The following is a 14,485-nucleotide window of genomic DNA, read 5'->3' on the forward strand; positions in this document are numbered from 1 at the left end:
CGCTGGCAGCAGTGTAGTATCGAAATCGGTCACATGTGGTGTCCTGTTATGCACGTGTTTTCTGTGTTTTATTTTAATCGAACTTCCAACAATACCAAGCGCAACACTTTAATGCTGTATGTTAAACAAGCAAATTAATCAATTCCACTCGTTCTCTTTCATTCGCAGGGTCCCACCGGTCCACCGGGTAAAAACGGACTGCCGGTAAGTGTGCGCGTTTGATGCAGAAGTTTAAGGGAAAAGGAAAATGCAGGCAAATTAATTTACTCCCAGAATCACCGCGCATATCATAATTGCTTGACGACGAGACAGCACTGCACCTGAGTATTATGATTTATCTTTTATTTGCACTCCCAGAGCGAGTGTGCAATAGTGCTTAATGCTTTAACGATACCCGCGGTATGGTACATTTCATGCAGCGGAAAGAAAACTTGTTCAGCAAAATTTAAATTTCAATCCTGCCCCACCCTTATCAGCTTTTTCCATATCCTATTCGTCCTTATCATGCGAATATTGTTGTGCTTGGTATTGAAGCAACCTGCACTATGTCCTACAGACAGTAAAATTATAAACTACCTCATTTTGATTCATGTTTGCCACTCTATATTGTTCCATATTGCACGCCATGGTCAACACATTGCATGTCACGTCAATGCTGATGCATCCCATTCATCTGCACTGCAGGGACCTCGGGGAGGAAAAGGCGATCGAGGACTCATGGTAAGACGTTCATTTATGCAGATACTTTATTTAAGTGATAATAGCTTCTAAATGATCCAAGAGATCAGCTACTAGAAGTAAAGAACTAGATTATTTAAACTAGTTTTACCTCGTGCTATAACATTGCATCTTAAAGCCAAATTATTTTAATTTTATTAAACTTCGTCCCTATGTACATGATTCATACATATCTTCATTTACATCGTGCATTAAAACATCTCATCTTAGTTGGCCCCGATGCATCTACTTGTGTTTGTAAATGTTGATTTTCAAAATAAAAAGGTACAAAAAACCCCCTCACGAATTGACACGCGTGGATCCGGATCGTTTACCGCTGAGCCAGGGAGAATGGCCTAAATTTACTCCACAGCTCTAGTTCCGCGTTCCCACGACGTGATATGTTTACCTTGGGCCTTGGTTCAAGCGCTCCACCTCTCGAATGGTTTATTTATTGTTATGGTGAATGATTTCAAAACAATCACTCCATCCCGATCTCGATCTCAATATCGATCCATCGGATGGAACGAACGATCGATCAACGTGCGATATACAACCGCACGCACGTTGGCGGTCCCGGTGAGCGCGCTCACCAAAAGGAATTCTTTCGGTTTTCGTTTGTTTGAAAATGCGAATGTCTTAAAACAACAAAACTCAGTGTGAATGCATTTAAAAAGTTCGGGAAACTACACGAAATGATTATGGATCTAGAGCAGCTTCTGTGTGTGTGTGTGTGTGTGTGTGTGTGTGTCGATGTAGAGTTCACAGTTTAAGGTGTTTAGGGCAAAACGAACCCACCCATGAGAATACCGTTTGGCCCGAACGAAAGTCAGCAGTGGATCGATCGCATCTTCAATGACGCATAAGTAAACAAGGAATAATTGTTATAGCTGCACAAACGCGGCTCCCGGTAAGATGTGTATAAGCAGAGGAGAGTTTGGAGAGCAATTTATTACAATATCGGTCCCATCGCTGGCGGCCATTTGACGACTGGCGGGCCTTGCGGAAGCTCCCAAGTTGCCGACGGGTAGACATGATATTTGTGGTCAAGATTACGAAACCCATGTCTCACGGGAAAGTTACAACCACTGCAATCGTAAATTACTTGCGCTGCCGATGGAATTCTCGCAACAGGAAAAGCATACAATGTTTGATCGGCTCCAACAAATAATGCTAGTGTTGAGAAAAAGTCAAACATACGCAGCATGTTACCAACTGCTGCACACTGGCAAACGGTGTCCTTACGGAACAAAGCCATCCCAATCAATCGCTCACCACGAAGTCAATCGAATCGGGCAATCAGTCTCAATTTCAATCACCCACACGCTAACTCGGTGTACATGCACACAGTTTCTGCAACGGGACGGTTCTAGCTGCAAGTACCGAAGGCATCAGTAGCGTGAAAAGCCACAGCTGCAACGGTAGATCCCGTCGGCTACACTGCCCACCGGGCAGCACAGTGACCGACGGTAGATGCACGCACAGCACCAAAGGTTCGATAGTGATCCTGACGGATGGTCACTAGCATGACGGGTTGATGCATGTTGATGTTGCTCTTTTTTTTCTGCTATAGTCTACCCAGTTCCAGTCTCAACGGCAGCCAAACCCCAGTAATTGAATCTGTGCCCGAGCGAGATTTATTTCGGTCGTTGCGTGTAGGCTTCAAAGACGAGATGTGCGCCACGAACCGACCCACAGCTGGAGCAAGTTTGATGCAAATTTCCGGCCCCCAAAAGGCTAGACGCTTCACCCTGTGTGTGGTCATTTTATGGCCACCGGTTATTAGCCGTAGTTCGTGTTTTCTTCGAACCCATTTCAAGTCATTCGATTCGTTTTGGGAGGCCTAAAATTGATGACATATTGGGCTGAAATGGTTTCTCGTTCGTTACACTATTTGCTGCACGTTATTTGCGCGTTAAAGCTAACGTGAGCCTTAATAACGATAATTAAAAGATTTAAACTCGACTTGTCAGTAGCTTGACGTTAGTATTTTCAAATAAAACGTCAGCAACGTCCATTTTGGAGCTTTACAACTTTTACATTTCACAACACGATCTCTCTTTACTGATGATAGAAAAACTATTTCATCAAACGATATTGTTTTGTAAAATGCTGTGGCACAAATATTTTTCGATGCTTTTAAATGCCCAAATGCTAATACAAGATACAATTATAACAATCCACAAAATGTGTGTTTTTAATTTTGTATTCTCCCAACGAAACAGTTCACTGCGCCAATTGTGTAACAGGTTTTGTTTATCCAATTTTATTTGCCATCAGTTTTGCAGTTTTTCTCACCCTAAAACCATTGTTTTCTCGATGTGGCACAGCTATCAGGACACAAACCCTTTTTCCGAGGGTATGAATATTAATTCTCTGCGCAATTTTTACTCTGACCAATGCTTATCCCTTCTGTTAGTTAAGCAATGGAAGGAAAGCTGCAAAAAATCCTCATCTCCTTTTTTACATGCTAAGCTAGGGCTGAACGAAACAGAGAAATGAACCTAATAAAGCTAAGTGAGGACAAGGTAATGGTTCCTTTTTCTCATTTCCGTTCATCGTTCCGCGCTGTTTCGAATTATTCAATTATGTTTGGCAACGACAACCTTCATACATGGATAAGCATGAAATATGTTGTTATTCTTGTAATATTTCGTTGAAGAATTATCCCACTCACGATTAAGCATTTTCCCAAACATGGCTCCCATTAAGACTTTTATGTTTCCGATTATTACGAAAATCAATTGCACAGCCATCCATCTCGGCCCATGTAATGCATTCCCCGAATGAATCACTTTACAAGCGCACACTCGTCACATTCACATCATCCTCTTTTGTGCTCTCAAAATAAATCCAACATCCAGACACCGGGCATGTTTTCGTCTTCTATCGTCTAAATTTTTTTTTTTCTGCCCAATCATTTGCAACGTTTCTTGCGCCAAAACGAAAACACTCACTGTCTACCGGACGCGTAGCATGATTCGGGCAATGGCATGGAGCATGTTGAAAATTCTGATTTAATTTATTTTTACTCTCCCAGAAAGAACCGGTTCCGAGGGAACTCTGTCCCAGGGCCAAAGACATTGTTCGTCGTACGCGTTTGATCGGTATCAGCTTAATAGATTTTTCGCCAGTGGTTCAATTCCTGCCATCAAAGCTTCTGCGAACGTGGTGTGCAGGGCTGCTTCACGAGATGGCGCAAGAAAGTGAAAAGAGAATAGATAGCAGGATTCAATTGACAGCCACCACCCGCAGTAATAGAACAAGTTGCCCCAAGTTACGACACCCACGAAGCGCAGAAAAGTGATGTCCTTTTACAAAACGTGTGTATGATTCTTTTCTTTCATCGTCTAGTGTACGTGTCGTGCGTGAATGTGCTGCATGCACACAGGGATGCATCGCTGCCAGGAATACTAATGATCTTGCCCATTTTCATGGTGCGCTTCTGGCAGCCGGTGCTGATTTGTTTACGTTTTCCCTCCCTTGGCACAGCTGAACCTTCGACTCGGCGGCTCCCAGCAGCTGCCAGCCAGACTGATGCGTGTGCGAGTGAAAGTGTATTCCTCACAAAGCGAAGCTCTATAAATTAACTGAACCTCAGCCGGTGTTAATCTGTTCGGCAAATCTTGACTCAGCGGCTTCGTCGGCCCGGAAGGTGCCCGTGTATAGTACGAAATGGTTTGTCACCCCGGCTTAAGGCGGGGATTACAGTGGTGACAGCCAATTCTCGGATAGATCGGGGCACCTCGGACGGATGGATGGTGGATGATTAATCTGAGGAGCGATTCGGCATAGATCGTGTCGTTTCCAATTTTCACTCACGGTCCCTACTGTCGGTGTGTCCCGGGTAGTGGAGACGAATTTTCCAAACCAGCTCACCGAACGCATTGGCGGCCGGAGGCTTCTATTGGTATTTGTTGTGGCCACCGCATTGTTGACATAAATTTCCGCGGAGCTACATGGCTACAGGGAGGACTCGTTTCTAACTGTGCCTAAATTATTGCCTACAATACGATCTGCTGACAGGCACTGACAATGGTGGTATGTTAATTCCCTTTTCTTCCTCCACTTAGCACAGGCCAAAGCTATTCTCCCCTTTTGTGCTGCATTGTGGGGGGAGAGAGAAAAAGAAAAAAAAGGTAATCGGTTTTCGTCCTACCCTCAACACCCAGACCCAGACCTGGGCGTGATAGATGATGATCCTACTCCGACAGCGGCTTAGTGGCGTTGAGGCGTAAGTTTTCTTCACCTTGGATAATTTATCATCACAGTCGAATCTCGCTGCCAAAAGGGCAACGGTGAACGTGTAGGAGAAAGGTAGCGTCAGGGAAGGGTAGGAAGGGAGATCCACCGTGGCGTTTTCCGGCATGGATACCCAAGTGTGACTTTCTGCGGTCTAAAGTGTCCAGACAGAACGAGCATATAGATAACCGAAGCTAAGACAAGACATTCAGTGATAAGAATGCATTCGTCGCATTAAGCAGCATAGAGGGAATGAACAACAATCACACACACACAAACAAGAGTAGACCAAAGGAAATGGCGAAAATGGTTTGGGAAAGTGGAGAAAAATAGTTTCCGCTTAATCTCTAACAGCCAATTATGCAGCAGAAAGGCGTTGCGAAAATGCGATCGAATGAAAGCCGTTAGACTGGGTACATATGTGTGTGTGTATGTGTATGTTGGTGGTTATGTAGGTGTCTTTGTTATTGGGGGAAAAAGTTTTTCTTTCCTTCTTCCTGCAAACGCTTTCCTTCCGACAGAACGATAGAACTCAGTTTGTCGGAAGGAAAACGAGCGGTTTTCCGGAGAAGTTTATTTTTTCTTCGCTTCTTGCATCGGTCCGATAGTCATGTATAGTTGATCAGCTTTGGAATTTATTAGACGACGGACTGTAAGACAGAGCACGATGTGTTGCGGTTTGTGGGTGTTTTATGTCTTAAGCACGGCGTTACAGAACAGAACAAACAAACGGACTTTTAATGGTTGTTAAATTGTAAAGAATATCATTAAAGCGCAATAAACGGGCTCTTACTCTAAAATAGAATCAATTTAATTACTTAAAAAAATTTAAGCACAGTTTCTAGTTCATCTAAAATTCTTCACATTTTCCACATTGTCCAACAGTAACAGTTGGTCTTTAAAGGAAAGAATTAATCTTAGTGTTCTTACTAACCAACTTTTATACCGATGTAGATTACTAACTTTACTTTTCAAACACTCAAACTCTGTTCGGAAATGTCCACCCTGGCTCCCATCGTGCAACGTGAGCATGCGTTCGAAGCAATTGCATCACCAAAGTATCCTCGCACACTTACTTTTGCGTACGATTTTCAACGAGGCACTTTTCCAGTCGTTGCATCGTTTGTTCTCCATTATCAAAGTTCGCCACTTTCCCGTGGGGTTGGCTTATACGCTACATACGACTGCATACGATAAAAGATACCCACCAGAAGGGTTCAGTCTGTTCTTGCATGTTCTACAACATACGGATATCCTGCTGGATATGAAGAATTCAAGCCAGGGCACAGTTGTACAGGGTGTTTCGCGGAAGAAGAAAATTTGTTCTAGGAATGCTTCGCTGTATACTCTTCAGCAACACCCGTCTCCTAATCGAAGGACGATTCCAACCCTCACGCCCAACACACTCACACAGAAAGTTGATACAGAAATTATTAATACACGACACCGGCAGCCTGTGTTCGGCAGACAAATCGGTCTCTGCCAAGGGGCGTTTGGGGAAAGGAGAAGGCAACGGGAAAACAAGAAACATACATCAACTAAGCAAACGTTAGCACTTGCATGAAATGTTTGCTCGAGAAAATAGAACTGAAAACTAACCAACCGCACCCTCCCGTTGCATATTTGCAGCCGGGGCCATTTCACTCGAGAGAGCGTCTCGTTCGTGTAATTATGGCGATCGGTAGGGTAGGTCAGTTGAGAAACAGAACGTCTAGTACGTGATAGTACAAACTTTCCAACATAAAATAATAGTTTTTATTCGTCACACACGAATCCCTGCATTTTGTCCCTTTATGCTTATCGCTCTTTGTTTTAATCAAATTACATGACGCTAAGCATGGAGCAAAAATTTGTGTGATTGTGATTTTTTTTCTGAAACAGCATATTTATAACCGGTATGCATGTAAAAAAGGAAACATGAATTTGAAACATCACCAACTGAAACCGAAACTTTTAGTTATGGTCATGATCCCAAAACATTTTTTGTTCTTTGATGCGATGTGTGCAGCTTCTTTAGTGTGGCTTTATTCCATGAAGTAAGTGTACAAGTAGACACGTGTCGTTCGGAATGCCATATGACACTTACTGCTCGATTCCTTACAAAAACTGGTCGGAACGAGTGAAACAATATCCCAAACATACGTGAAAAGCATCTCAAAGTCGGTCTGTAATTTTGTCGAAAAGTTTCGGGCACGAAATTTCTTTCCAAATATTATTGGTTATTGGATCAAGGACGGATAGCTTGTAGAGCTTTTTCAAGCAAATTAGAAAATTGTGAAAATACCCTTCATTATCAATCATTAGCGTGGGTGAATGGGGCGGCCCGGTGGTGTAGGCGACAGCGGCGCCGGTCTTCAAACGGCAGGACCGGGGTTCAAATCCCATCCGGACCGTCCCCCCGTAGTGAGATCTGACTTACCAACTACATGGTATTATCGGCAGTCTAGAAAGCCATTTCGATGGCCGGCTGACCTTAAGGTCGTTACGTCAAGAAGAAGAAGAAGAAGAAGAAGAAGAAGAAGAAGCGTGGGTAAAAAACCTCCTGAATCGGCTCTGATCACTTATCTTAGCGAGTACAATGTGCTAAGCAAACTCCGGTTAGTAGTGAACAAAGGCGAATGAAGTGACGGAGTCCTGGAACAGAGACATAGTGAGTCATCATGAAGCAACACTCCAATCATTTTGGGCTGGAAATTATGTAAATAATAGTCACAAATTAATTTAAGCACATTAGCAGATGTGAAGAAATATTCTCCCTCTTTTGTAATAATCATAAAGCCCATAAACACCTTCCAGCACAAACTAAATGTTACCGTATTTGCTCTTAATCGTGCAAAACTCATGAGGGACCCAATTAAGAGTTTTGTTATGACGAGCACTAGAGTGCGTCAAGGAAGGATCCTTTTGTTGCCACTGATCCTAATAAGCTCTTTACCCTTCGGTGTTTTCCTACACGCTCTGTCAAGCTGAAAAGCCTTTTCCTAGCTTTCTGAATGAGCGAGACACTGTAGTGAATGGATCCTTTATAGTGTGCTACTGTACCGGTTTTTTGCCCTGTTGTTGGCGTTGTTGGTGCCGGTTCTCTGCTTTGCTGACCCTATGCCGCCCGTATGTGTACCGGGGCGTGCCGGATGATGCAAAAGGACGTGAATGGATCAAGTCACTCCATATACCCTCACTTAAAAGCCGACATCCTTGATGTGGCGTGTGGTATTATTTCTTCCGCGACGTACCACTTGACCTGCACGTGGCCAAGCTTAAGAGAGAACGTGGAGTGGAAGGATATGGCAACACTCCGTATCCTGGGCTCCCGGAAAAAGCTCCTTCGGGGATTGCCTCGATGAATGGCTGACGGTAAATAGGCATACTCGTAAGCATGAAAAGTCAGATTGCATAAATGCGGCCCATCTTCAAACGTCCATTAGTCCGTGAGCATGTGGAAGCTTTTTTTGTTGTTGCTGCTTTCGCTTTCCAGTGTTGCATTGCAGCTCAAGCATCACTCGGTGTCGGAAACTTTCTTTCGAAAGTACACTCACCCACGTTGGTCGGGCACGAACGTAAGGATCACTCTTGACAGCTTCCCATGCCTTTCCGGACGAATGCTCTGCAACGCTACCAATTGCTGCCGAGCTGAGCTGTAACGAACTCAGGCGCGACTTCACAAACAGCTTCTCCGGTCACACGATCCGGTACGGAACTGTAACGTGTCGCGATGCAGAAGATGATGCCGAAGGCAGCGTCATGCTGTAATCCTTCAAAAAATGTTCCATCCTTACGGAGCCACTCTTGGGCGTGCATTGTAGCAATGCATTGCCTTGTGTCACAAGTGCTGCTTCCGACGTTGTACTTAATTGCTGATAAATTATTCCCGCCCCTTTGGGTTCGCAGTGTTCTCGGCCCGGATTTGTCGCCTGACGGAGAACACGCTTGCAGCAAATTCGGTTAGGTGAACGTATGCAACAATTTAATTTGAACAACGAAAACAAGCACCTCTCGGGTCGTGTGTAGACACCTCCCCGAAGGGATATGTGCTTTCTCTAGCATTTACATGCATTTATCCTTGATCCTTGCCCTGGCTTCCAATTCCTGTCTGGCTTTTTCCGTCTGTAACAACGATTTCGTACAACGAGTATGCTCACCCAAACACGAGACACAGACCTTTCGCCCGGAAAGGAATGTACTTTTTGCACACAAAGTACACATTCTGCGTCCATAAACGATGCCCCGAAGGGTTTTTGGCTGCAACGTGGCTGGAACGCGACGTACGTTGCGCTTCTCGACCACCGCCCTAGACAACGCCCATCCGACCGCAGTTAAGAAATGGACGGATGTACAATAAAAAAAGCTTACATCTCTTGATAAACACCAACCAAACGAACAGAAAAGAATAGCTAAATGTGCGAAATATGTAGAAACCGTTTGTCTGCATTAAGTGCAAAATTCCGTGCACCATCCCGCGGATCTCTATGACTTCTAGCATCCGGTTCGTGCCTCCCATGCACGGTCACCTAGGGCGTTGAGTTTTAATTTCTACACCAAGCGCAAACGCCTCAGGAATGTACAGGACATGGTGCAAACAGTTTCTCATAATAAACCGCCAGCGGAACCTGGCGGACATCCAGGGACATAAAATTGTGGATTAACAGTCCCGTGTACGGTAATGGTGGTGTGTCTGTCTGTGATGGTGATGACGCCTCGGAGGATAAACCATGAATAAACATCCATGAAAGGAAAGGAACGACACACCGCAAAAAAAAACATCCCTCAAACATAACGCTTTGGACAAAGAACAGGAATTAGCAGAACCGTATGCCGGTATGCCGTTCGGTGAAACAACGGATAAGCTGCAGCTTGTGTGTCTGAGGTGGGCGAAGACATACCTTGGAGCTTGGGAGCTAAATTTATGTTTTCCCGGAACAACAGAAAAACATAATGCTATGGATGGCTTTTTTGCAGCTAACCGTGCGACCTTCTGGAAGGTATCTGCGTCCCGAAAAGGACCAAAAAGCCTCGGGAAACTCATGAAGAAGTATATCATTTCATAATTACCCTTGCTGGTAAAACTATGCACCGGTCTATGGGAGATGCCTTTAACACTTCTTGTGGACTACCGAAAATGGCAAGCTCTATAGTGCTTCGTTTGCTTAAGAACATCCTGACGCTGTGGTGCACATTCCGTAAGGTCAAATGCATGTGGCCTCGACTTCCACGCCAACACTCTACCGTGTTAGCTTCTTCTGGGAGGGTTCGGATAGCAGTTTTGGTCCAGAAAACAAACACTTCCGTGCAAGGTGGAGCTTCCACTAAAAACAGTAGCGATAGTTTTGGAAAACCTTTTGCCTGTGTATAGGTATGGTTGATTTTCCTTTTAAACGAAAAAAACCATGAACCTGAAACGGTACGTTCACTTAGCAGTGGCCACTTAAAGGGCGGCCCTGAATGAATACCTGTCGGAGCAAAGACTCGCCCACGAACCGTGATGGTAGAGTGGAACGCTATCAAAGGGAAAACTTTTCAATAAGCTATTAACTCGCAAGATACTTTGACGTCCCAGTTTTTCTACCTCAATAGATTATTATCATCGTCAGAAGACAGAAGGGTAACAGTAAGCAACAGCAGCAGCAAGAGCAGCAGCGTTATCAATAGCTACTATACGCTGATGAAAGCTGAGATTCTAAAGCATTTGTATCAGTTGCCCTCTAGTTGCATGATAGTAACGAGTGGTGGAAGCAAAAAGATATCTTTTCTGCCAAACACTCACCCCCAAAAGTAAGCTTTCATCAATTTTTAATCCTTCCTGGGTGATTGTTTGGCTAGCTGAGGACGGCTGAACAGGGATTTTATGCAGATTTCGTACTACTGATTATACTTACAGCGTTACAGCGTCATGGAAGAATTTTCGTGTACAACCTAAACATCGAAATTCAAGTTTCATACCAAAGAAGCGTGTTTTTTAAAAAGTTAATTAGATTATTGTTCAAGTCGTATGTAGCTGGACTTAGCAATACGGCCTGGCCGTCCCTTATGAACAAAAAAAAATGGAAGCTGGACTTAGCATAAAATAAAATCTGATTGAAACTAAAAAAGAATATATAATTTTACATCCAATCTCTTGAACGGAAATTTTCTACAATTGAGTTGTTATTTTAATTCAATAACTGAATAATAATACACATGCCAGTGAACATGTGGTCTCATAACTCAGAAATTCATTTGATTGTTTTAACTAACCTCATTTAGTTTATTATACTTTTTTTTTATACTATATATTATATTATACTATTTTTATAGCTTAAAGGAACTCCGTTTAAGCTCGATTTTCGAATAATGTATTCAACTCAATGGTAAAAAAACCTTCATGTATGTCAAACCAACACAAATAAAAATTTTGATCAAAAAGCGATGGAGCTTTTGTCAAAACCATTTATTTCCAAAGCAAAAGAATGTTATCAAAACACGTAAAGCACCTAACATCCTTTTTCATTGTTCGAATTGGAAAATTCAAAAACCGAAACTCATCACTGTCTTTGTGAGCTCATCCAAAGAACAACAATTGAAACAGGTGGAAAAGGTAGAAACAAATTGAATTAAATTAATATAAATTAGATGAAGTTATTTGAATAACATTTATCTACACTCATTGTACGGGAGAAAACGAAAACTCCACCGGTGTAACTTTTCCACCACGCTGTGACCCGCAGGGGCACCGATGAGATGATCATTGATGGCGGTAACTTTACCGATAAACTTTACCCAAATCAACAGAACCCAGGCAGGCAACCAAAGGGGAGGAACAGATGTGGTACGCTGTTCGGTTAAATTTACCTCCATCGAACTGGAGTTATTGGGTTGTGGAAACTCGCCCCAACAATTCACTATCACCGGATGGTTTTAGAGCATCCACCACTGTACACAGATATCTATTGCTTCTGTCAACATGACGCCAACCGACGGATAGAGCGCCTCACCAGAACTGGCTTTAAAGCATCCACTCGGTAACTCACATCGATCGGGGCAACTTTGTGCTGTATTTTTCCTTTCACTCGTGCCGACCCCCCCTCGAGGCCTCGACCGACCTGCCCCGGCGAATAAACATGGCTCCTTGTACATTTCAACACATGTTAATTCATTTACCGAACCGAGCCGGGAAGGTAAATAAGGTTCCTTTCGACATACTTTTCAAAACCCCCCGCGGGATGGAAGACTGTTTCCGCCAATTCTAGCACAAAACCACAACCAATTCCCTTTCGGGAAGCCGAGTCAGAGCCCTGTGCTTCACTCAATCATCCCGAGTCAGGGGAGACAGCATCCGGAGCTAGCTCTGGGAGGCGATGGTTTACTGTTTGCTCTGGCATCAAGCCCACGGTGGGAACCACCGAGGGAACACCGTAATAAAACCGATACGCATTCACGTCGGTCGGTGGATGTGTGTACTTGCTAAATTTGACTGATCTATTTACTTTGGCTTGTTTCTGACCGGCTTTCGTTTCGATGCTTCGCTCGTTGGGACTTGGACAGCACTGCTCAGTATATTATAATCTCACTGCCGCGTAGTTCGATTTTCGGATACAGTTTTGAAGTTCGCAAGAATCGCGGTACCAATTGCTTTCGCAAAGCATCGAAGAATGTTTATCGTCAAATAGAGCTACATTATTTGATGCAGCGAATGGTTTCACATAAAACTTGATCACCGCACACTGTTGGTTTTCTGTTTTTGAAAACTCATAACTAAAGCTGCACAAAAGCAAACGTAAGCGCCGCGTTGCGTTTCGACACCATCTCGAGACCATAATCGTAACCTTCACAAATCGGGAAACAGGTGCCATAAACACACACGCACCAGTCAGTGCGTATCGATAAGCTTCTCGTTTTGTATAGGGCGGTGAAAACGACAAGAAATTTCCATTTTATGGTTATCATTATAATAATTCTATATTCAAAGCTGTACACGTGCGCCACACCGTCCGTTCTTCGTGTCACGGGTGTTGCTCGGCGTTCGAAGTCAAAACGAATGAAATGAATCGCCAATTTGCACCTCATGATGGGCGGACATTACGTTTACGATTTATCGAACTCGTCCGATGCACAAACATCGCTGTCAGGAGTGTTTTGTAATCAACTACCATCAACCAGACTGTCATTTGGTGTCCATGCAGGATAGTAATCTCTCGATTCCATCGTCCAACATAACTCTATTATAGATACTTCCTCTGATACGATCTCGCCTCTCATATGAAACCCCGGACCACAATTATTGCCCCTTTGTGGGGTGGTGTTTCTAGCCAGAAGTCACTATTAATCCTACGCGTACCTACAAAAGTGTATTTAAATATACTTTCTCTTTAGTAAAACAGCTCGTTGTACGGTACAGCTAGTTTACGGGTAAGACTAAACGATTCTGGAGATTGGTCGTTGTTCCCATCCTCTATCTGTATATTCATCATTCGGGTCTTTGCAGCACACAACCCTAACCTAACAAATGCAACTATCGTCATGCATGATCTCATTTCGTTATTTATTACTTGAAAGTTTATCTTTTCTACGATAAGACATCCAACCCCTCGAAACGCAAAGGGGGATTCCTTAACGGGAAGATGACTCTCCGGCTAATCGAATTGTTCTTCTGCTCTTTTCCCATTCTCTCTTCCCCATCTCGTCCACCGGCTGCTCACCTTTAACAACAACTCTATCCGGATGCGACACTGCACACATGGCAAAACCACCCTCCATTGCAACAGGGTCCGATAGGATTAGACGGACCGAAAGGCGAACCGGTAAGTATCTCTTGTGTCTGTGTGTGTGTGTGTGTGTGTCCGAGGAAGTGAAACCCCCTTACTAGACATGGCAAAAGAGTGGCACCTAGTGCTCCACCGACCACTTTTCCACAACAGCCACAAACTCATTTGTTTGCATTTCGTTATTTTTCCGCTCAATTTATGCTCCGTCTAATCTAGTCGGGACTCTGCTACTACACGGCTCTCCATATCTGTGGAGGGAACGTGGAACCGAGTACACACGGTTTTCAAAGCATGACAGCACACAGGAACAGGACGATTCAATTAAAATGTTGGTTTTCCTTCCTTCTTTTTTTTCTCCTCCCGTCTCTTCTACCCAGGGTCGACCGGGAGACAAGGGCTCGAAAGGTGATGTTGGTGCACCCCCGATAGACGTGTTCCAGACGGTGAAGGTAATTTATCTAAGCACCAATTGCCCATTCCAGCGTTTTGGGATGCTGGTTTGGTGTGTGTGTTTTTTTTTTCTTTTCTGCCCCGTTTCTCTTTCGCGTCCTCGTCGCTTTCCACTACCTATTCTATCCGTTGATTTTGTCCAGCAATTTGATCTTCCAGAGACATTCTACGTCACGTGAAGGAGCACAGCCGTGCGAAGCATCCATCACTCGAGATGTTACTGATAATAATTTGATTTAAATTTTTCCTATCGTCTTCATCGTCCCCTCCGAACGGTCGCTCAGTTTAGGATTGGAGTACAAACAGTTAGAGGCTCGGTCTAAAGCGTACCCCAGTGC

At 43.9% G+C, this 14,485-nt stretch overlaps 2 protein-coding genes across 2 annotated transcripts in view; both read left to right on the forward strand.

Annotated features, from left to right (window-relative positions):
* LOC126559023 (glutathione S-transferase 1) overlaps positions 1 to 14,485 on the forward strand; it is a 435,657-nt gene that overhangs the window by 90,663 nt on the left and 330,509 nt on the right. The window lies entirely within an intron of this gene.
* The window catches only part of LOC126559736 (collagen alpha chain CG42342), an 83,383-nt gene that overhangs the window by 41,777 nt on the left and 27,121 nt on the right, over positions 1 to 14,485 (forward strand). The window contains exons 3-6 of the mRNA XM_050215908.1: positions 169 to 204; positions 685 to 720; positions 13,698 to 13,733; positions 14,075 to 14,146. Of these exons, the coding sequence (XP_050071865.1) occupies positions 169 to 204; positions 685 to 720; positions 13,698 to 13,733; positions 14,075 to 14,146 (180 nt within the window). The remainder of the gene's footprint in view (positions 1 to 168; positions 205 to 684; positions 721 to 13,697; positions 13,734 to 14,074; positions 14,147 to 14,485) is intronic.

Source organism: Anopheles maculipalpis, chromosome 2RL (genome assembly GCF_943734695.1).
Source record: "Anopheles maculipalpis chromosome 2RL, idAnoMacuDA_375_x, whole genome shotgun sequence".
Lineage (NCBI taxonomy): Eukaryota > Metazoa > Arthropoda > Insecta > Diptera > Culicidae > Anopheles > Anopheles maculipalpis.